The 22,285-nt window shown below is 61.4% G+C and overlaps 1 protein-coding gene across 5 annotated transcripts in view; it reads left to right on the forward strand.

The window, feature by feature from the left end:
- Positions 1 to 22,285, forward strand: part of LOC133082910 (serine/threonine-protein phosphatase 2A regulatory subunit B'' subunit beta) — a 67,147-nt gene that overhangs the window by 3,029 nt on the left and 41,833 nt on the right. For 4 of the 5 annotated variants that reach the window (XR_009699080.1, XM_061179584.1, XM_061179586.1 and 1 more), the window contains exon 2: positions 21,134 to 21,319. Coding sequence is in view for 4 of the 5 variants with exons in the window: in XM_061179584.1 (XP_061035567.1) it covers positions 21,134 to 21,319 (186 nt within the window). In the remaining variant the exon portion in view is untranslated. Of the gene's footprint in view, positions 1 to 13,563; positions 13,807 to 21,133; positions 21,320 to 22,285 lie in introns of those variants that run through there. The other variant, XM_061179587.1, reaches the window with a different exon arrangement.

Below are 22,285 nucleotides of genomic sequence, written 5' to 3' on the forward strand. Positions count from 1 at the left end.
CCCCATCCTGGAGACCAGATGTCTGAGGTCAAGGTGTCCCAGGGCTGCGCTCCCTCCAGAGGCTCCGGGGAGGGTCCTTCCTGCCTCTTCCAGCTTCTAGGGGCTCCAGGCGTCCCTGGACTTGTGGTCGCCTCCCTCCCGTCTCTGCCTCTTGTCTTCATGGGGCTTCTCCTCTGTGTCTGGGTCTCTCGCCTTCTGTGTCTTAGAAGGACCCTGTCATTGGATGTAGGGCCACCCTCCTCCAGGAGGACCTCATCTCAGACCCTTCACTGCATCACATCTGCAGAGACCCTGTTTCCAAATAAGGTCCTGTTCTGAGGTTCCAGTGAACATGAATGTTTGGGGCACGGTTCTGCCCCTCCACTGGGCACTGGTCCCTCCCCCTTTGCTGCTGTGCCTCCTCTCCCATTGCCATCGGAAGCGGAGGGCTCAGTTTTATCTCTCTGCCGCCTGCTGCGTCCCGGGTGCCTGGACACACTCAGACCTCCACGGCGGGTTTGCTGAGGGGTGCGCGTGCCGGCTGACCCCGCAGCCCGGCAACAGCCGAGCCCCTCCCCGAGTGTGGAAGCAGAGGTGTCAGGGAAAGGGGGGCGGGCTTGTTCTTAACCCTTGATTTTTGAAAAGCCCAGTTTGTGGGGGGTTAGTTTACATACAGCGAATGGTGCCTATAGGTGTGCGGGACGGTCGTCACACTCGCGTGTGAACACGCCAAGGAGCAGAGCGCTTCCCGCCCCCAGGGCCCCGTGCCCCTCGCCCGTGCCCCAGGCAGCCACTCCCGCTCCCAGGATCTGTCTGAGGTGCTGCGGGCCCTGCTTCCCTCTCCCTGCCGAGTAGGATCCCGGTGCGTGGATGGAGCACAGCCTGATTGTCACTTCAGCACTGGGGGCCACTCGAGCTGTTTCTGCGTGTGCTTCTCATGAATGAAGCTGCTGAGAACCTCGTGTGGACAGCTGTTTGCATCTCTCTTGGATGAATGACCTCGGAGTGGAGTTGCTGGGCTGTGCGCTGTGTGTGTGTTTAACTTAAAAAGCAAACTGAAAAGCCTCCAAAGCCCCTACACTGTTCTGAGGCAGGTGTCATGTTCCATTTCCCCAGCCATGCGTGTGGGTCCTCGTTCACGCCTCCCCGGCACTGGCTGTCCTTAGACTTGTACTTCAACCGTCCCGGCGGGCGTGTTGTGTGTCATGGTTTTATCTGCATTTCCCTGTTTTCTGGTGACGGCGAGCCTCTTTTCATGACTTATCAGCCGTTGTGCACCGTCTGTCCAAATCTTCTGCCCATTTTGAAAACTGGGTATTTCTCTGTCATTGAGTTGTAAGGGCTCTTTATGTAGAATCTGGATGCAGCTCCTTTATGAGACACATGTTTTCACATATTTCTCTTCAGTCTGTGGCCTGTTTTGTCATTTGTTTAACATGTGATTTGAAAGCAAAAGCTGTTTGTTTTTTGATTCTTTCAATTTTATTCTTTTATGGTTCTTATTTTTTACATCCGATCTACGAAATATGTGCCTATCCCAAGCTCTCAGGGTTATCTGCTCTTTTCCTTCTAAAAGCTTCCTGGATTTCGCTTTTGCATTTAAACTTCTGATCCATTTCATGTAAGTTTCTGCATGTGGTGTAAGATATCCAGGTACACAGCAGTTTTGAAATCTCTCCTTTTCCCATTGAGTTGCACTGTCTGAAATCAATTGGCCGTATGCGTCTGGGTCTATTTTCTCATCCCTAACCCACTGATCTGTGTTTGTGTTCTCACTCTGGGGCGCTTGTAGACTAACGTGTGGAAAGTGGGTGGTGTACGGCCAACTCTGTTCTTTTAAAACAGCTCTGGCTATGCTGACATTCGCATTTCCACCTAACATTAAGAATCAGCTTATGAACTTGTACAAAAAAGTCTATTGGAATTGTGATTGGGATTGCACTGAATCTGTAGATCAATTGGGTGTAACTGATACCCAAAAACAGTTGAGTTTTCCAGCCCATGAGCTCTAGATGTTTTTCCATTTACTTACACGTCCCATAATTTCTCTCAGCAATGTTGTGTGCGTACAGGTGTCACGCCTCCTTGGTTAAATTTATTATCCATCTATGTAGATCTTGCTCTGCAGCCGTTTTGTAGTTTTGGGGGTATCCAGTTAACCGTTGATTCCCTCAGGACATGCGACCATGTTCTAGGTTAGAAGTGCGTTCCTTGGAGACACACTCGTGTGTACGTGCAGATGCGTGTACACACAGCAGGCACGTGTGTTTACTTTGATGCGTCCTTAGATTTTCCTGCAGATGTGTTGGAGACAGAAAGGACCTGGAAGTCCTCGGAGCAGAAGGGTCAGGATCCTGAGAGCGTTTCTGACGGGAGCCTTGAGTTTGCCCGGTGACCGTGACTTCACAGAGGGGCTGAGCTTGGCCACGTTCCATTCTGTGGATCTCTTAGTGAAGAACGATTTCCAGTTTTCGTAGTTGGCATCAACGAGAATCTCTGTGCAGGAAGGAGGGGAAATACTGAGAACTTTTTATCGCTGGTCAAGAGTTTGCCACATTGAAGTGGCACGAACCTAGACGCTCTCCATTCTCTTCCTGACGAGTGGAACCAGGAGGTTTCTCGGGATCACGTGGTGGGGGGTGTGTGAGTGCTCTTTTCCTGTCCTCCCGGGCCTCCCACACAGGGCCCTGCACCTGCAGCCTGCATGTGCCCGCCAAGGGCACCTCACTCTGGTACCCAGCGTCCACCTGGGTGCTGCCTGGGCCGCCACTCCTGTTCCCGACTGGCCACAGAGCGGGCTGCGTGAGGAGCCTGAGGGGCCTGAGATGCAGATTGGCCACAGCCCACTCCCCAGCGATGGTGGGTATCGCCTCGCCCCCAAGTCCTCAGCTCCCCCAAAGCTGCCTGTGGGCGGGCCCCCTGTGGACCAGCTTCCCCCGGCCTTGTCCAGGCTGCTGGGCCGAAAGGGGCCGACTTGAGGCTCGGCCACTGGATGGCCACTGAGGCCCGGGGGGGGGGACACTACATGGCAGAACCCAGTCCAGGGGAGCCCTGGATCAGAGGTGTGCTTCTGGAGCCCTGGTTCAGTCCTGGCAATTCCGTCCTGGTTCAGGGCCCTGGTTCAGTCCTGGCAATTCAGTCCTGGTTCAGGGCCCTGTTCAGTCCTGGCTTAGTCCTGGTTCAGGGCCCTGGTTCAGTCCTGGTTCAGTCCTGGTTCAGGGCCCTGGTTCAGTACTATTCAAGTCCTGGTTGCAGGGCCTTAGTTCAGTCCTGGTTCAATCCTGTTTCAGTCCTGGTTCAGAGGCTCTGGTTTAGTTCTGGTTCAGGAGCCCTGGTTCGGTCCTGGTTCAGGGCCCTGATCCAGTCCTGGTTCAGACCTGGTTCAGGAGTCCTGGATCAGTCTTGTTTTAGGAGCCCTGGTTCAAGTCCTGGTTCAGGAGACCTGGTTCAGTCCTGGTTCAGAGGCTCTGGTTTAGTTCTGGTTCAGGGACCCTGGTTCAGTCATGGTTCAGGAGTCCTGGTTCAGACCTGGTTCAGTCCTGGTTCAGGGCCCTGGTTCAGTCCTGGTTCAGTCCTGGTTCAGAGGCTCTGGTTTAGTTCTGGTTCAGGAGCCCTGGTTCAGTCATAGTTGAGGAGTCCTGGTTCAGGGCTCTGGTTCAGTCCTGGTTCAGGGCCCTGCTTCAGTGGTCCTGGCTCAGTCCTGGTTCAGTCCTGGTTCAGGGCTCTGGTTCAGTCCTGGTTCAGGGCCCTGCTTCAGTGGTCCTGGCTCAGTCCTGGTTCAGTCCTGGTTCAGGGCTCTGGTTCAGTCCTGGTTCAGGGCCCTGCTTCAGTGGTCCTGGCTCAGTCCTGGTTCAGTCCTGGTTCAGGGCTCTGGTTGAGTCCTGGTTCAGGCCCTGCTTCAGTGGTCCTGGCTCAGTCCTGGTTCAGTCCTGGTTCAGGGCTCTGGTTCAGTCCTGGTTCAGGGCCCTGCTTCAGTGGTCCTGGTTCAGTCCTGGTTCAGGGCCCTGGTTCAGTCCTGGTTCAGGGCCCTGGTTCAGTCCTGGTTCAGGGCTCTGGTTCAGTCCTGGTTCAGGGCCCTGCTTCAGTGGTCCTGGTGGCTCAGTCCTGGTTCAGTCCTGGTTCAGGAGGGTGCTAGAGCTAAAGCCGGGGAGCGTCTCCATGCGTTCCCCATAGAGCAGGTACCTTCAACCTGGGTCTTTATCCCCAGGGCCCCACAAAGGCAGAACACGGCCATCACGTTGCCCCGTGTTGGATGGGACCTTTGAATGGGGCTTGTAGGGGGGCAGGATCAGGGCCCTCCCCACCCCAGAGGACTCACCTGCGGAGTCGCCGGTGGTGTGTGCCTGCAGGGGGGCCCTCGTGGCGGCGCCTCGGAGCCCAGGGCCTCAGGAGCTGGGTTGGTGACTGTCTAGAGCAGGGCTGTGCACCACCCCTCACCCCTGTTGGTGACGGAATTGCCTAGGATTTACGCTTGTTTCTTTGGAGCATTCATTTTCTCAGCACTAGGCAGTACTGTGCGGGCCGCATCAGGTCAGCGCCAGACTCGGGGGGTCTTTCAGAGCCTTGAAGGGCAGTGTGGGAGCAGGTCCACAGCAGAGAGCGCTGTAGGAGCCTCTGTGAGTGTTGTGACCTGGTGACCTGCTTGGCGGAGCTGATGACATCCTTCAGGAGGGCCCTGGGGACGGATGGATGAAGGGACAGATGAGACGGTCTTCGGGGCAGGTGGGCCGTGGATGGGAGGGTCCTGAGGCTGGATGGACGTGTGGGTGTCCTGGGGACAGGCGGACAGGTGGAAGGGAGGCCCGTGAAAACAGTTGCTGACCCCTTTCCAGAATTCCAGTTTCGGGGGCTGCGGTGGTGGTGGAATTTGCGTGTCTACCCCGTTCCAGGGTCTGCTGCTGGGAACCCCTGGGAGGACCCGTGCTCGGAGCAGTGGAGACAGTCAGTCAGTGCAGGGGACGGGGGGGCTCTGAGGAGGCACTTCGGACCCCGCAGCAGGACCGGGGCCCTGCTGTCTACACAGTCTTCACCTTGGCCCGGAAGCGGCGTCGCCGTGGGAAGCGCGGCTGGAGGGGCCGGCGTGCGTGACTGCGGCGGGAGCTGGGCCCACGTGCGCCCGCGTGCGCCGCCTCCGGTCCGCGCGGTTAGGACGGGATCGGGGGTGCCAGACCGCGTCGCGTCGGCTCCCTGCGGGGAAGCTGCGGAGCAGGGGCTCTGGGGGCTCGGAGCCGCTGTGCTCACACCACGGGCGGGCCTGCTGGGGGGCCACGGCGGAGGCGTCCGTGCTTTCGGAAGTAGGTCCGTGGTGTTCCCATGGGTCGTGGTTGTCCGAGCGACCCGGTGCCGTTTCTGGAGTCTGTGCTTTTCAGGATCAGGTGGAAGTTGAGCTGCCGGTGCCCCGAGACCAGCTCCCAGCACAGAGCCCGGGGGCCAGTGAGTGTGTCGGTCTGGGGCCACAGCACCGCTGCTCACCCGGCGGCCGCGTGCGCCGCGTTTCTGGTTGTTGCAGCTGGGGGAGGGGCCCCGGCCTCTGGGGTGGAGACCAGGGCTGCCCTCCCACCCACCACCCCCCCCACCCACCACCCCCCCCCACCCACCACCCCCCCCACCCACCACCCCCCCCCACCACCCCCCCCCCACCCACCCCGCAGAAGGTCGTCCAGCCCCCACCCCCCCGCCGTGCGCACAGCGCCGAGGCCGAGGTCTGCTCGGGAGGCCCGCTGGCCGGTCCCTTCACGATGTCCCCTCCTTGCCCCGGGCTGCAGTGTCCTGACGAGCACAGAGCCAGCGGACCCTGTGGTGGGTCAGAGGTCAGACCCCGCTGTCCCGGTTCCCTGTTCGCCTGCTCTAAACAGCGTGGTTAGGCTTGGGTGTCCAGGAGGGCGCGGTCCCACAGGAAGCCTGTCCACGCAGACGTGTTCCAAGGGTCCGTTTGTGTGCTGAAGAGCACTTCGTATCCCCACGCGGGCTGTTGGCACGAACGCGTGTGTAATTAGACCGGGATGAAAGGAGGAGATTTCGGGAGCGCCGTGGATCAGAGTCTTCTGGGCAGAGTTTGCGTGTCAGGGGCCGGGTGCGACTGTTCCGGGTCCCCCCAGGGGAAGGCGGCAGGGTCCCCGTGGATGCTCCCCCTGCACCTGCCGGGGCCAGAGTGCTGGTTGTCTCGCATGTGGGGGGTCGGGGGCAGCATTTGGGCCTGGGCTCCCGGGCTGTGCTGCGTGTCCTGCCAGCTTGACCACCCACCGTGCACCTCTTCATCCCCTGGAGCCGCCTGCTTCTCATCTGTCTGCGCTGCAGCCTCGGGGAGGTGAGGCGGGGCCTTCCCTGCGCCTTGCCTCTTGCAGGTGCCCCATCAGTGGTCCTGGAAGAAGGAAGCACCTTTGCAAGGCTGTGCTGGAAGGGAGAGTGAGGACGCGTGGTGCACGGGTCCCTGAGGATCCCCAGGGCCCCAGGAGAAGGGACGCAGGGGCACCCTGGAGGACGCTTGCTGGGGAGGATGGCGGAGCTCTGGGGGTGGCACCAGCACCCAGCTGGGCACCCGGGCAGGGGTCAGAGGCAACGGAACGGGGCTCCTCAGGATACAGAGGACAGGGGCTGAGGGGAGGGTCGGGGGGCTGCACGAGGAGGTGGATGCAGGGTCTTCAGGAGGACGTGGGTGCGGGTGGTCTCCATGAGGAGGTGGGGGGCAGCTGCTGGTCCTTGGACTTGCGGGGCTGCCTGTGGCTGACAGGGGTCCTCTCAGGCCTGCAGCTGCAGGGCTCTGTTGCCGCCCTGGGTGGAGGTCCTGGCTGACTGTGACCCGGGCTTCTCCAACTGCTGTGGAGTGGCTGGGAAGTGCCGTTCCCCGTGTGTCAGCCGCGTCTCCGCTTTGAAGTGGGGTGGCCTGGTGTTGGTAGCGTCGTGTGCTGGAGGGTGCTGCAGGTCACCGGGCTGTGCAGAGGTGCGGCAGACCGTCCAGGGCGGTGCTGTAGTGTCCCTCTGGCTGGCCGAGAGTGGATGGCTTAGTTTTGGAGATGCGGTGCCTTCCCATTTAGGGTTCCAAGGATGTGAAAAGTTGTGCACAAACCCTCTCCCGCCTTAGCCACCCCCTGAGGCAGCCAGGGCTCTCAGCAACGTCCATAGCAGTCCGAGGTCTCCTCTGCAACTGCAGGCGGACTTTTACCAGCTGCGTTCACGTGTCCTTCTTCCCATAAAGGTCACCGAGTTCAAGTGCGTGCTTCTTCGCCTCGTCTCCTTGCTGAGCACTGCTCCCTGAGCGGGGGTGCCTCGTGTGGTGCCTGCTGGACCTTGGGCCTGTCCCGGGCTTTGAGCTCACGGGTACTCGTGTGAGCACATTCGCGTGTGAGTCCTCGTGAGGACCGTGTCTTCACTCACCTTAGGGACGGGCCTAAGGAGGAATCGCTGGGTTTTATGGCACATGTGCCTTTTGCTGTCTAAGAGACTGTCAAATTGCCTTACAAGGGGGCCGCGCGGGGGGTGTTCCTGCCCCATCCTGACCAGCCCTGGGTATCGCCAGGCCTCTGACCTGCCCCGTTCTGGAATGTGGGCCTCTGGGGGCACCTCTGCGGCTTTATCTGCCTTTCCCTGGTGACGGTGATGTTGGGCTTTTTTGCTGAAGTGTCCGTTCAGATCCTCTACCATTTCCCCCACTGGGTCTTTGGTTTTCTCATTCAGTCGGTAAGTCCTGTGTGTTTGCTGGATACAACTCCTTTATCACGTACAGGATTTGCAAATTGGCTTCCTAGTGAATGACTTCTCTTATGTTCCATTTCTTCCACCTCTTTTATGAAGATATAATTGACACTCAGCACTTCATAAGTTTAAGGTGTACAGCATAATGATTAGACTCACGTAATCGTGAAATGCTGATCAGGATAAGTATAGTTCATTATCTCATATAGATACAACATTAAAGATATATAAAAAAAGATACTTTTTCTTTTGTTGTGATGAGAACTCTTAGGATTTACTCTTAACAACGTCCATATGTAGTAGTGTTAATTATCTTTACCATGTTGTACATTACATCCCTAGTACACATGTATCCCTTAACTGGAAGTTTGTATCTTTTGACCTCCTTCATCCAATTCCCTCCTCACACCCGCACTTCCTCTAGTAAGGAATCTGATCTCTTTTTCTATGAGTGTTTGTTTTGAAGTATAATTGACCTATAAAACTATGTTCTTGTTATACAAGATAGTGATTTGGTATTTCTATGTATTTCAATGAATCTAGTAATGATATGTCACCATACAAAGATGTTACATAATTACTGTTTCCCACACTGTACATTTATACCCTTCACTCATTTATTTTGCAACTGGAAGTCTGTATCTGAGTCTCCTTCACCTTCTCTTATATTCTTATTAGTGTTTTCTGAAGCAGAAAAGTTTTTAATTTTGATGAGGTCCAATTTATTACTTATTTGATGTTCCCAAAAGTATAATCCATAATCTAAACAATCTTTGTCAAACCCTAGGGCAGACAGGTTTTTTCCTGTGTCTCCTCTAGAACTTTTCCAAATTTCGCTTTTATGCTTAGACTTATGGTCTCTTTCAAGTTAATTTCTATTTGTGGTCTGAGGTAAGTTTCAAAGTGTGCTGTTTTGTACGTGATTACTCAATTGCTGCAGCGTTGCTTTCTGAAATGATTTCCCATTGAATGGTGCCGGCACCTTTGCCGGAAGTCCCGTGTCCGCAGGTGTCTGGGTTGGTTCCCGGACCCTCTGTCCCGCGCCTGTGGGCACCTGTGTGCGCACTGCAGGTCTCTGTGCAGGTCACCCCGCGTTCTGGTGACCTGAAACCAGCACCCCGCCCCGGTGCACGACTGTTGGGATGGCTTTTCTGGGTGCTTTTTGCTTCCGTGGACTTTTAGAGTCATGGTGCCAAGTTCTACACAAAAGGGCGGCTGAGGTTTGGCTCAAGGCCGCGTGGTCTGCAGACCCTGTGGGGCAGTGGCCGCCCGGCAGTGCGGGTCCCCCGTCATGGAGGCGCCCGTCCTTGTCCGCGGGGTTTCTGGCTGGGTGGGCAGGTCTTACGGTTCCTCCCCTAGACGAGTTCCTGGGGCGTTTGTTCCCTGTGGTGCTACTGTGAGTGGAACTGTCTTCCCGTCACCTCTGCGTGCTCACTCCCGACAGCCGTGCACTTGAGTCCCCACCCTGTGAAGTCGCTGACCCGCTGATGAGTTCTGCGGTCAGTAGATGCTCGAGGACCCTGCACCAGGATCGTGCTGGCGTGAGGGACAGCTGTCCCGCGTCACCCCTTCCGGCCGGCGTGCCTGGGACTTTCCTTCCTGCCCGACACTTCAGCTGGGGTCTCGGGGCCTGGTCAGGGGTCAGCGCTGAGAGCGGAGGTGCTCGATTTGTCCCGGCTCAGCCAGAAAGCATCCCATCTTCCTCAGGATGACATAGATACAGGTGTTTATATAACGCCCTTCGCAGGTTGAGGAAGCTACCCTGTATATTTAGTTGGTTGGGAACTGTTAACATGAATGGGTGTTGAATCTTGTCCAGTTCTTTATGATCACGTGATGTTTTCTCACTTGATCTGTGGGTGTTAACCAACCTTGCTTCCTTGGGTGAATCCACTGATCCCAGCTGATGATCTCACACGTTGCTGGGCTCTGAGGGCTCCCATGTTGTGAGATCAGTGTGTCTGTGGTCGGGGGACACCCGTTTCCTGTCTTCTGTGTGATGTCCTTGGCGGTGGTGTCAGGGCGATGCTGGCCTCCCAAGAGGAGCTAGGAATGGTTACTCCTTGCTCTGTTTTCTGTAAGAGTGTTCAATATCGGTATCATTTCTTCCTTAAAATGCTCTATGGAATCTAGGCAGGGGGTGAATCTGGTCTCCATTCCTCTTTTGTCTGGAAGCAGAAGTTTCACCGTCCCTGTTGAAAGATACCTCTCTGGGTGTTGAGTCCCAGACCACAGAGCCCGTGTGAACAAACGTCACATCCTTCCCGTCCTACAGACCACACGCTGTTGTCACAGAGCAGCGTAGAGATCAGCGTTGTCAGATAAGTCCAGAAACTTAAGAACAGACTTCCAGAAAACTCCTTTGCCAGAGGGGAAGTGCCGTGAGCTTTCTGAGATCGCTCAGACCACACAAGGAGGCTGGCACTTCTTCGTCTCTAGCCGCTTCCATCTGGGGGCCTCGTGCGCACGTGGCCTGGCCGCCTCTGGGCCTTTTAGGAGCCGGGGCAGGAGATGGGCCAGGGCCGAGTTGACTCTGTAGCCGGGTTGCAGAGCTGATCGTCGGGAATCGTTATTTTATCTGAATCGACGCTAAATTGTGGACAGGACATCACGTCTTAGTTTTTCTGGCCAGCATTTGGCTCCGAGCTCAGAGAATCATGGGATGAGCAACGTGGGGAGGGGGTGCTGGTGGCAGGGATCGGCTGTTCTCTGCCGTGCCGGGGACTTTGGGCCTCCACGGAGACCCGGGGCCTCAGGGGTGCCCGTGGCCTGCTGCCAGCCCCAGGGTCTGCACCGCCGGAGTTGGGCGCCGTCCATACCGGGCGTGGCTAAGAGGAGTTTTCACGGGTGTTTTCCCAGTGAGGGGCCGCCCCCTGGCCCCCGTGGCTCTTTCTGTTCCTCGTGACAGTGTCTCCAGCCTGGCTGGGGGCTCAGGTTCCGGAGCACCAGGGCCTGGGCTGAAGGAGGGGAAAGAGAGCCGGTGATGCTGTGTCTGCACGTGCTGAGTGCCCGCGTGGTTCTGGACGCTGCCTCGGTGGGTGTGCTGCTCTCAGAGCAGTGGCCGCGGGGGGCAGATGTCCCCCGCCTGTGGAGCGCCCCGAGCCGTCAGTCCTGCGCAGCGTCAGCTGCCTTCCTGAGCCAGGCCCACTCCACCCCGTGGCCTGCGGCCTGTTTCCTCACCTGCTCCCTCCGTCCGGGGCTGTCCTGCGGGTGAGCCCTTGCTCGGGGGCAGAAACGTTACTGAAGGTTGCTGGGGGCCTCAGTCTCCCTCTCTCCTGAGCTACCTTTGAGCGTTGGAGGAGCCATGGATTTTTCCCCAGTTTACCTAGAAGTGGAGAAATGAGTAAAAGATTCCTTTTTTCTACTTGGATTAAATTTCTGGTTTGTAGCCAAATTGTAACCTACAAGTGAGGGATCTTGGGGACTCTCTCGGTGTCCGTTTCATGCACCCTCAGCACTGCAGTTGACGCACGCATACCAGCATTGCTACAGAAACTTAAACAGAAAAGTCGAGAGCTGACTCGGAAAGGCAGAGTCTGTATGGCTGGGAGGCCCTGCGGGCAGGTGTGTAGTTCCTGTGCGGCCCCCACCTGCCCCTGTGCTCAGCTCTCACGCTCACTGCAGCAGCGCCGGGCTTTGCTGTGAAAACTCAGCCCTGGGCTTAGCAGCCCCTGTGTTCTCGGCAGGACCTTCCCCAGTCTGTGCCGGCACGGGACCGGCGGCCACCCCGTGGGCTGGTTGGCCAGGGCCAGGCACAGGGACAAGCCCAGGTCTGGGGCAGCGCACGTGCTCTGCCTTCCCCTGGAGGAGCTGCATGGCAGGGGCCAGCAGTGGAGGGCCTGGACAGTTCTTCAAGCTGCAGGAGGAGCTCCTCTTCCCTGGGGTTTGCAGGGGGAGGGGGAACGAGAGGGAACCTGCAGGTGTGGCCGTTCGTGGCAGAGGCGTAGCGCAGAGTGACAGGGCTGCGCCTGGGTCCGGAGGTCTCCCTGAGCCACTGATGACCCGCTGCTGACACCCTGAAGTCAGAAGTTCATCCTGAACCTGGTCCCTGCCTGGGGCGTGGTATTGGGGGCCTTCCTGCATGCTGTGTCCGGGTCTGGACAGGGCAGGACTTAGGCCCTGTAGCCTCACACCGCCCGGGGCGGGTCTGTGGCCACGTTGGGGTGCCTACACTGCCCCTGTCTGTGTGTCTGGAGAACCAGAGGGGTCGCCAGCCAACCTCTGAATCTTTGAGGGTGTTCCAGGAATGGGGAGAAGGACGGGACAGGGTAAAGAGATGGGAAAGAGGCAGAGGAGAAGGACAGGAGAGAGGGCACTCCCCCGAAACAGGAGTTTGAAGAGGAATTTGGGGCGGGGTGATGGTGCAGATGAAAGAGGAAGCGGGTCTGAGAGGCTGCAGCCCTGTGATCCCAGCTAGGGGACACGCCGGGAAGGGCAGACCCCTGCGGTCCCGGCTAGGGGACACGCCGGGAAGGGCAGACCCCTGCGGTCCCGGCTAGGGGACACGCCGGGAAGGGCAGACCCCTGCGGTCCCGGCTAGGGGACAGGCCGGGAAGGGCAGACCCCTGTGATCCCAGCTAGGCTTAGGACAGAATACGGACACAGTAAGAGGTCAGTGTTGGGGAGCGACATGAACATGCCCGGGCCCAGGGGACTCCAGGGCAGCGACCCTGCGCTGTGTGATGCAGTAATGGTGGACACACGTCACTGTGCGTTTGTCCAGACCCACAGAATGTGCACCACCGCGATGCGCCCTAGGGGGAACCGTGGACTATCTGTTCATAGCAGCGTATCAGTATGGGCTCATCCTGGGTGCTCATTGCTGTAACAGATGCAGCACCCAGTGCGGGGTGTTTGTGACGGGGAACCTGGTTTCCTTCCGCAGGGGCAGCACACGGGAGCTCTGTACTTTCTGCCCAGCGTCTCTGTAAAACAAAAACTACCCTCCCCCCCAAAAAAAGTCCATTAGAGAGACAAGGAGGAGGGTGGATGGGTGAAGTGCCTTTCGACCCCTGAGGTCATTTCCCCAACGTCTTTGTCTGGGGGCAGAGGGAAGGGGGCAGGGAAGGTCAGCTTTGGCCGGAGCAGGCGTTCCTGGGATCCTAGGATTTCAGAGGTGGGACATGCAGGCCCGATCTAGACGGTATGTGGGGGGAAAGCCCCGCCCAGAAGGGGGGCCTGGCTCTGCTCCTGGTTCCTCCTCGTGTCCGGGGCTCAGTCGCGTGCTCTCATCGCTCACGTGACACGACAGTATGCGTCATCTGTGTCGTATTCCACACCATGCACACCATCTGTGTCATCTGCGTTCCACTACACTCTACACAGCCGTGTACGACAGGGCGAAAGCTGTAAGACCCCGAATTCCACCCCCACCCCGAGTTTTAAACAAAGGCCGTCAGAGCGTCCTCTGCCGTTTAAGTGTATGTTCTCAACTCCTGGAGGGCTGGAGGGTGCCCCCTTCGTTTGGGGCCGTTTCCCCGACGTACCAGCTCTTGGGCTGCACGTGGGCTGTCGGGCGGGCGCGGCCGGGGCGCCAGCCGCGGGCTCTGTAACAGGTTCCGCTTAGTCCTGGATGGGCTGCCCTTGTCCGGAGAGAAGGCCCACCCTCCCGGGAGCCGGCAGGCGGCGTTTCCAGGTCCGCTGCTCTGGCCGGCCTGCCTACAGGCTGAGCCGAGGGAGGCTCTCGGCGGGAGAGCCGCCTCCGCGCGCAACAGGCCAGCTCGGGGCGGGCGTCCGGCGCTCCGTCCTGCACCGCGGAGCACAGCCCGGGCCGCGGGAGGGGCTGCGCGTCCGCCACGCCTCCCCTGCCCCGCCGCCGCGTGCGCCCGCCCGGCCCTGCCTGAGGAATGCGCGCGCCCGAGGCCCGGCCCCCAGAGCGCCGGCCGGCGACGCATGGAGCGCGCTGAGCCCGGCCGCCCGGACCGCCCCGACCCCGCCGGCCCCGGCCAGCCGCAGATCCAGCCCCGCGAGCGCGCCCGGCCCGGGCCCCGGCGGCCCATGCGAGCCGACATGCGGCTCCGGGACCTGTCCCTGCGCCAGGACCCCGACCTGCGGCAGGAGCTGGCCTCGCTGGCCCGCGGCTGCGACTTCGTGCTGCCCTCCCGCTTCAAGAAGAGGCTCAAGGCCTTCCAGCAGGTGCGGCGGGCTGGCGGGCGGGCGGGTCCGCTGCGTCCGCGGGCCCCTCGCCGCTCTGGCGAGGTCGGGGTGGGGGGCTGCCTGGGCTCGGGGGACTCCACCTGCGCCCGTGCGCGGCTCCCCTGGAACAGCGCCCGTGCGCGCAGAGAGCAGGTGTGCCCGTGCAGTTTGTCAGGGAAAGCGCTGTGAAGGGAAGCGCGGGCATCTCCTTTCCTGGAGTCCTAGCAGCGGATACCCCGGGCGCTGGGCAACGTCGTGGTGTGTCTTGCGCGAGGCGGGGAGGTGTCGACCTCGGGCAGTAGGAGCTTTCGGAACTTGACCCTCCGCAGGTGCGCAGCGAGCCTCCCCGTGTCGTTGGAGCGTGTGGCGCCCTGGGTCATAACAGCGCAGCGCTGCTGGAAAAGGAGAGCGTGGTTTGCCGCCAGCGCCTGTGTTGCTTTAAGGGCTTTATCGCAGGCACGTACCAGCCGGAGCGCCTTTCTCCGCGGCTTCAGTGACGACTGGGCTTGTAAACATCACGGCGCTTCACAGAAGCAAACCCCGTGTCTGTGCCTCGTGTGTGCTTTGTAAATTCGTGTAAGGGGACCATGGAATTTAAAAGTCATGGCCACCTGGGATCTTTTGGCAACTGGAGGTTCTGCTGCCTTACGGGTATTTGGCACGTTAATCACTTGTATTTTCGCCCGTTAAAGGTCATCTCGTGGCCTAAAAAAAGTCACATCGAATCAAACCAGGCTGTTTGGGGTGGGAAAAAAGACCTGCTTTCTGCTGGTAGTGTAATTGGATTTTTTTCCTGGGATCATGTCTCAACTTTTACAGGGCTTCTGGTACTTTTCTGTCTGATCTCTGTCCTTCAACTTGTGAAATTCTGTCTGCAAGTGGCTGATGCTTGTATGTTTGTTGCTTGTGGAGAAGGAAAGTCTATTTAGAATCTGAACGTGGAGACCTTAAAGTGGAATCAGCTAAGGGTGATCTACAGAGAGGAGGTCTGATGTTTGCTGGTTATTGTTTGTGTGCGTGGCGCACACATGGTGCACACAGGCTGCGCCGGGGTGTTCCCTGGATTGGGGAGCCCTCCCCCCTCCCCCCACGGCGGCTGTGACTTGATCTTGGTGGTGGGGGGGGGGGGTCCTGGCTCCACGCAGAACTGTTCATGGAAGCCTGGTTGTTCCAGGACGGCTGTTCGTCTTACAGAATCACTTTTTGGGATACGCGATTCGCGGTTGCCTTTAAGAGGAGGAAGTTTCACGTTACGGCAGATACGTTCCAGTGACGTCTCCCACGAACGTGGGCACGTGCTGCGTGGAGTGAGCGCTTCTCAGGGGCGGGCATCGGGGGAGTGTCGGGGAGGAGAGTGTTCCTGGCTTCCTTCGCCCCTTGGTGTTTGAGTGTGTACTCGGCGCAGAGCTGTGGGTGGTCGGCAGACCTCAGGGCGTGGGGAGGTGGGGGGAGCGTGGGAGGAGATGCTGGGGGGCGTGGGGAGGTGGGGGGAGCGTGGGAGGAGATGCTGGGGGGCGTGGGGAGATGATGGGGGCGCGGAGGGCAGCGGGGGAAGGTGTGGGGAGGAGGGCATGTGGGGATGGGGGCGTGGCCGGAGAGGATGGCCTGAGGGAGGTGGGGTTGGCCTTGTGGGCAGACAGGGACTGTGGAGGGATTGGGGGGGTTCTTCGTACGTGCCGGCCCTGCTGCCAGCTTGGGGCGTCCGCGCTGGACTCGGGGCCAACGGAAGGTGTTGGCCTCCCACAGCGAGGCTGTGTCGTGCGTGGGAGGCCGTCCTGCTCCTGCGGCCCGTGTCCGCCCGCCTGCCCTGCCTGTGGCGCCCGCGCCTTTCGCGCTCGGAGCAGCCCTGAGGCCCCCAGGTCGTCCCCCCGACGTTCCTCAGACCTTGTCCCAAGCGCACGAGGGCCCGCTATGGCCGTGCTGCCCGCCCTGTCCTAGCCGGGTCCCAACCCTCCGTCCCCCGGGGATTGACTCTCGGGCTCTGCACACGCTCTCCTCCGCCGTCACCGTGCCCTGGTCCCGCTCACGCCCGTCCAGCTTCCCCGTGGGGTCCTTCAGGTGGATGCACGGGCCCCACGGGGCACCGAGAGCCCAGCGCAGCCGCCCCCCGGGGGACAGTGCTGGGTGTTGACCCGACCTCTCCTCCACACGGTAACAGCCTGGCCTGGAGACTCTGGCCGTCTCGGACACCGCGTGGGGTCACGGCGCTGCGCAGCGTGGGCCCTGAGTATCCTCTTGATCCGTGCTCCCAGGACCCAGGGGTCGGACGTGGTCCTCCGGGTCCCTGAGCCCACGGATGTGACCCCTCACGCCACCCCCCATCCCGTCCACGCCCCCAGCCCTGCCTTCCGGCCCCGTGGGGCCCCAGCGTCCTCTGGCCAGGGGTGCAGACCCAGCCGACGTATCAGGCCCCTGCCTCGTGGACGTGGATCCCGGCCTGTCCCCTCACGGCAGCCGCCCTGCTCGGCCCAGCTCGGCCCAGCTCCTCGCGGCTCTGAGAGTTTGCTCTCCAGCCACCTTTTCTCCCCTGGAAAGCTCCGTGGCTCATGTGGCCCCTCGAGGCCAGTTCCTCTCCTGTGGTGGCTAGAGGACTTTTGAACAAACCCACGCGCAGGGCCAGCCGTTCTCATCTTTGTTTTGGCGCCTCTGCTTTAAACTTTCACAGTTGGACTCTTGCTGTCCGTCCAGCGGGCCGTTGGCAGGTCTAGCTGGGGAGCCTGCCGCCAGCCGGTGGGGAGGGGCCCTGGGGTCGCAGCAGAAGCAGCTCCGGCCTGCAGGGCCTCTCAGTCCGGCGGTGGCCTCTGGTGGGCGCCGTGCCCGCCCGTGTCCCCGCGCCGCACGCCAGGCTCGGCCGCTGCCCCTGGGTCTCGGCTCGGATGGGGCCGGCCCGCTGGCTGCTGCCCCCGGGCTGTGCCGCGCTTGCCCTGCGTCCTGCCCTGGCCGAGTCGGAGCCACGGTCGTTTCCGCCGCCCCAGCTAGTGCGTCTGCCCGAGGGGGCGCTGCGTGCGAGGCTGCGTTTAGAGAAGGCTGGCCTGGGCGCTTGCTTGTGCGGGCCCACCTCCCGGGGCCCCTGCCGCTGCGCGGGGACGGCCGTGCTTCCCATGAGGCCGAGCCTTCAGCCCGCCTGTGTTCTGGGGGCCCCGGGCGTCTCCGTGATGTCTGGAATCGTGATGAGTCAGGCAGCGCTGGTGTCCGTGCCGGCGACAGAAATAGCTCTTTGCAAGCAGGTGTCATCTTGACCGGTGCCCGGGTGACAGCCGGGAGGCGGGCGTCAGGCGTGTCGCTGGGAGGGAAGCTGCCCTGCTGGGAGCCGAGTGCCCCACCTGCTGTGTTGGCTTCTGAGAGGCTTCAGCCCTGCTTGAGAATCCTCCCTGTCTGTCTGTCTGTCTGTCTCACACACACACACAAACACACACGTGTTTGTGCCACGTCTGCTTTCATTGTGGACGTCCAGCCTGGTCGCAGGTAGCTCAGGAAACAGCCCCCGTGGTCACCTCAGGCTCTGCTGAGGCCTGTTTGGGGCCGGGAGGTGGCCGGCTCCCAGCAGCGCCCCGTGTGCTGGAAAAGAACGCGTGTCCTGCAGCTGTGCCGGCCGCGCTCTATTTATAGCCCAGAGATTACACTGTAAATCTCCCGTGTCCATGCCCAGCTGTTTGTTTTTCCGTCATCCGGTGGTCCGTCAGGGGTGGCGGGGGAGCGGGCCTGGCCTGCCTCTGTGCCGCGTCCCCGCATTTCCCCAGCACCTTGGCTTGGTCGGCGCCGAGGCTGTGCTGGGGCACCGGTCAGCTCCGGGTCGGCAGAGCTTCCCGTGATGGGCGCCCAGTGTGGTGTCCTGACCATCTCTCTCTGTCACATCCAGATCTTCAGCCCTATCTGAGCGTGAATACGGCAATGCCAGCCTTCTTTTCGTCACTGTTGGCTGCTGTATCTTTTTCCACTTGTTAAAAGTTTTCAACCTCTGTGTCCTTTTATCTTACACGTGTTTCCTGTAAGTCTGTCTTACTTTCTTTTTTCCGCCTGATCTTTGTTTTTTAGCTGGAACATTTAGTCCATTTACATTTATAAGGATTATTAATCCATTCTGTTTTATTTTCACGATCTTATTTATGTTTCTTTTTATGCTCTCCTTTCCCTCTTTTTTATATTTTCCTCGTTGGAGTACTTAATACTAGCTTACTGCTCATCTTACAATGTCAGTGCCTTCGTTCTTCTAGGTACAGAGTCAGTATCTTTACCCTCCAACTCAAAACTCTCAAAGCCTTCACTGCCGGCACCCTCTCGTTTCATGATGTTGTCTTGAGAGAGTCTTTAAAGAGAGGTAAAACAACATGCTTGTTACCGATGTGCGTGGCGGGCGTGTGCGTGGATTTACCCACGTAGGCACCACGTTCCTTGCCCTTCGTTCCATCCTGCAATTCAGACCTTCCGTTTGGGAGCACGTTGCTTCCTGCCCGAGCCCAGTTCTCCCGGGAGGGGCCTACGAGCTGACCGTGGGGCAGGCGCCATGGAGCTGGTGACGTGGGGAGAGCTCACCGCGCTGAGGAGGTGAGGCTCCACTCCGCCGTGTCCCTGGCGGGTCCATTTCCCTTGGCTTCCCGGTGGCTGGTGAGGGCGGCGTCCCCGTCCTGACAGCGGAGAAAATAGCGCATGCTGTTGAGCGACACCTTGTCTCTGTGTGTCTGCGGCCGTGGCTGGGCAGGTGGGGACACCTGCCCTGGGACCAGCCGGCCCAGCTGCTTCGGGGACGGGCGATGGTGGCACCCGGCGCTGAGTGCCGCCGTGCCGGGGAGGATGCCAGAGGTGTTGGGGCAAACCGGCAGCCCTTTCTGCAGACGTGAGCCATGAGCTGCTACAGGTGACAGCCCAGGACACGGGGCCTGCGCTCCATCCTGCCCTCCAAACAGAGGCGAGGAAAACTGGGGAAAACTGAACCCGCCCAGAGGAGTGAGACTGGGGGAAACATTCCCCAGGTGAACCCTGGGCGTCCCCAGGTGAACCCTGGGCGTCCCCAGGCGACGCGTGAACCCTCGAATCTCTCCGTCCTCAGGGTCGGCGCTGGGTCTTGCTTCCCCTGCGGCTGTTCTTTGCCGCCGTAGGTGGGCATCACAGCCCAGCAGCTCTGCCCCGAGACCAAATCCCAGAGACAGGATGTCCTTGGGCTGGGAGGAGGGGGTCAGCCTCTGTCCCTGGGCGCCGACAGGGCCAAGTCCGAATGAAACGTGGGCCGAGGCGTCCCGCAGCCCCTCCTGGGTCAGGGGCTCCTCCAGGGCCTGTCCTCCCGCTTCCTGCCGTCCCCCCGCCCCATCCCCGTGCTGTCCCTGCCCCAGCCCGTGGCTGTGCCGGCGCTCAGGGCCGCCTGCCGCCCCTCTCCTTCCCCTCCGTGCACCTCCCCAGCTCTCCTCTCGCCTCTCAGGACTGAGCCAGATCTGCACGCAGCCCCTCAGGATGGTGTTGGCCCCGTGGTGATCACAGAGCTCGTTGCCCATTGTCCCCAGGCTGCCACACAGACCTGGTACAGCTGACTCATGACGGCCGCACCTCCTCTTGATGCGGTCACCGCGCCATGCAAGGTCACCGAGCACTGAACAGCTGCCTCAGCTGGGACCTCAGGAAACACAGGAGACGTGGGGCATCCCCGATGTGACAGAAGGGACGCGGGACATCTCCTATGTGGCTGACGGGACATGGGCCGTCCTGAGATGTGACCGAGGGGACGTGGGATGTCCCTGATGTGACCGAGGGGTCGCGGGACGTCCCTGATGTGACCGAGGGGTCGCGGGAGGTCCTGAGGTGTGACCGAGGGGGATGCCTGCCGTCTGCTGCTGTGTTACGGGTGGAGAAGCGGTCCGGGTTGCAGGCTGTAGGAGTGACGTCCACTCACAACGTTAGAATCAGTGCACAGCGTGACTCCTGAGGGCCGTGTGCTGTGTCTCGGCTGCGGGTTGGTGGTGGGGCCTCTGGCGCTTGTGGGCGTGGAGCTGTGCTGTGTGCACCTGGTCGGGGCAGCTGGGACGGAGGCACCCCGCCGTGAGCAGACCGCCACCCCGCCCCGCCCTTGGCTGTGCGGGCCTGGCTGCCCGCCCCCCTCCTGATGTAACCACTCTTGGCGGGGGCCTGCCCGTGAGCCCTCTCTCCTGCGTTCGCCTTCCGTCTGCTCTTCCGCGTGTGCCTCTGGACGCCCAGGGGCCGTGGGCTCCGTGTGTCCGTAGTGCCCTGTGTGCGCTGAGTTCCCCAGGCCTCGTTGGCGGGCGTACCCCTCGCCGTCCCCTCTCCGGAACACCTGGTCACTCCCCGTCCCCCGCCGGTCCCGTGGCCTGAGGCCTGTGTGCGCCTCCCTCGCTCCAGCGCTTCCCACCCGGACCCTGGGCTCTTCCTGCTGCGTCACGGTGTGTCCGCGTGTCCCCAACCACAGGGAACCTGGGGTGTGTCTAGGAGGTGGGCCGTGGGCTGGACCTTGCTTGCCTGTCCCTGCCCATCAGGGATGCCCGGATGCATGAGTCTCCACGGGCATTACGGGCCGTGACTCGGGGCAGCTGTTTCTGGCACCCAGGAGGCCTTCCCGGGTCAGTGCAGAGGGACACTGCGCGTCCTGCAGGGGGACGGTGCCCCGCAGTCCAGGGAGAGAGCGTCGCCGAGTGCGGCCGCCCTCCCGGCCCCCCAGACCTGCCCCGTCCCAGCGCGTCCACTCCCGCAGGTGCTTCCTGAGTGGTTCCGCTGGCTGCTCCCGGCTGCTCGGGGCGTCGCGAACGCAGCCCTTCTCTGCACACGTGGTGCACGCTTCTGACCCGTGACTGCACCCAGCTAGCTCACAGGTCACCCCGCCGGCCACCGGGCAGACGTCCTGACACTGCCATTTGGAAGGCGCGGTGTGGGCTCCAGGATGGCTTCCTGCCTCTCCCTGTGCCAGGATGCCAAGCCCTCGGGGCTGTGGTGCTTTCCGAGGGCCGCGCCCGGCTACAGCGCTGGCCTCGCCTCCTGTCCACAGGGAGGGACGGTGTGGGGACAGGCGATTTCAGGCGCGAGATGCAAACGAGGGGACAGCCCGCCTGTGCCGACCTTGACCTCCCGGGAGGGCAGGAGGGCAGGTTCTCTCAGCAGCCGTCCTCGTCCTGAGGGGTCACACCCGAGGCAGGATCGGGGGAAGCAGGGCCACGTGTGGCGCTCCGCCACGGGCCGCGTCACCTCCCGAGTCTGCAGTCAGCCCGGCGATGGTCTGGGTTCTGTCCACAGTCGGGTTCGCTGGGCTCGGGGCAGCCGCTCTGGTCCAGTCCGCGCTGGCGGGAAGCAGGTGCCCGCCGTGCTGGGTCCTCACTGCTCTCTCTCTCAGGTTCAGAAGAGGAAGGAGGAGCCCCTGCCGCCCGCTGCCAGCCTGAGCATTCCCACGTTCTACTTCCCCCGAGGCCGCCCGCAGGACGCGGTGAATGTAGACGCCATCATCGCCAAGATCGAGAGGACCTTCGCCCAGTTCCCGCACGAGAGGGCCACCATGGGGGACATGGGCAGAGTGGCCAAGGTGGGTGTCTGCGCGCGGGGACGCGGCCCGCGGTCCCTCTGCGGTCGTGGCCATGCGTGAGCTCACCGCACCTGCGTCCCACTTACTTCGGTCCTTAGTGATCTGAGGCACAGAGGGATCCGTGTTAGGCTTTGTCCTCGGGCGTGTCTGCCGTCCTCCCAGGCGTGGGCGGCTTGGAGGGACCCTGCGCAGGGGCTCTGTGTCTCTGCTGTGCAGGGTGGTGGTGTTCTGGGCGCGCGCGTGTGGACCCACGGTCCGCGTGGACCAGCACCGTGTGTGGGGTTTTCAGCTGAACCCAGGTGTTCCCACGCCGTGCGCACCCGAGCGGTTCGGTGTCTTCTCCTAGCGCGCGCGTCGGGGTCCCGCGTGCGGGCGCCCCGGCGGCTCGGCGTCTTCCCCCGGCCCGCGCGTCGGGGTCCCGCGTGCGGGCGCCCCGGCGGCTCGGCGTCTTCCCCCGGCGCGCGCGTCGGGGTCCCGCGTGCGGGCGCCCCGGCGGCTCGGCGTCTTCCCCCGGCGCGCGCGTCGGGGTCCCGCGTGCGGGCGCCCCGGCGGCTTGGCGTCTTCCCCCGGCGCGCGCGTCGGGGTCCCGCGTGCGGGCGCCCCGGCGGCTTGGCGTCTGCCCCCGGCGCGCGCGTCGGGGTCCCGCGTGCGGGCGCCCCGTCGGTTCGCTTGCTGCACCTTCTGTTGCGGGAACACGCCACGGTGTACTCGTCCCTCCCCGGTGGCTGGCTGGCTGCCCGTGGCGAGGGACCCGGGTTCTGCGCGGTCCCTCTGGTGTCTCACCCTGGGGGCGGGCTTGCTGGACAGAGGACAGTCCTCACCCTCACCTCCATGAGATGCCCCAGGTTGCCCAGAGGTGTTGTGCCCCCGTGGCAGGTTCCCGCGCACCCAGCCCCCCAGCTCTCTGTGTCGTTGGCAGCTGCGTGCGGGCACTTCCTGGCGTTGGAGTTTGTACGTCCCGGTCCC

The sequence above is a fragment of the Eubalaena glacialis genome, chromosome Y (assembly GCF_028564815.1).
Source record: "Eubalaena glacialis isolate mEubGla1 chromosome Y, mEubGla1.1.hap2.+ XY, whole genome shotgun sequence".
Classification (NCBI taxonomy): Eukaryota; Metazoa; Chordata; class Mammalia; order Artiodactyla; family Balaenidae; genus Eubalaena; species Eubalaena glacialis.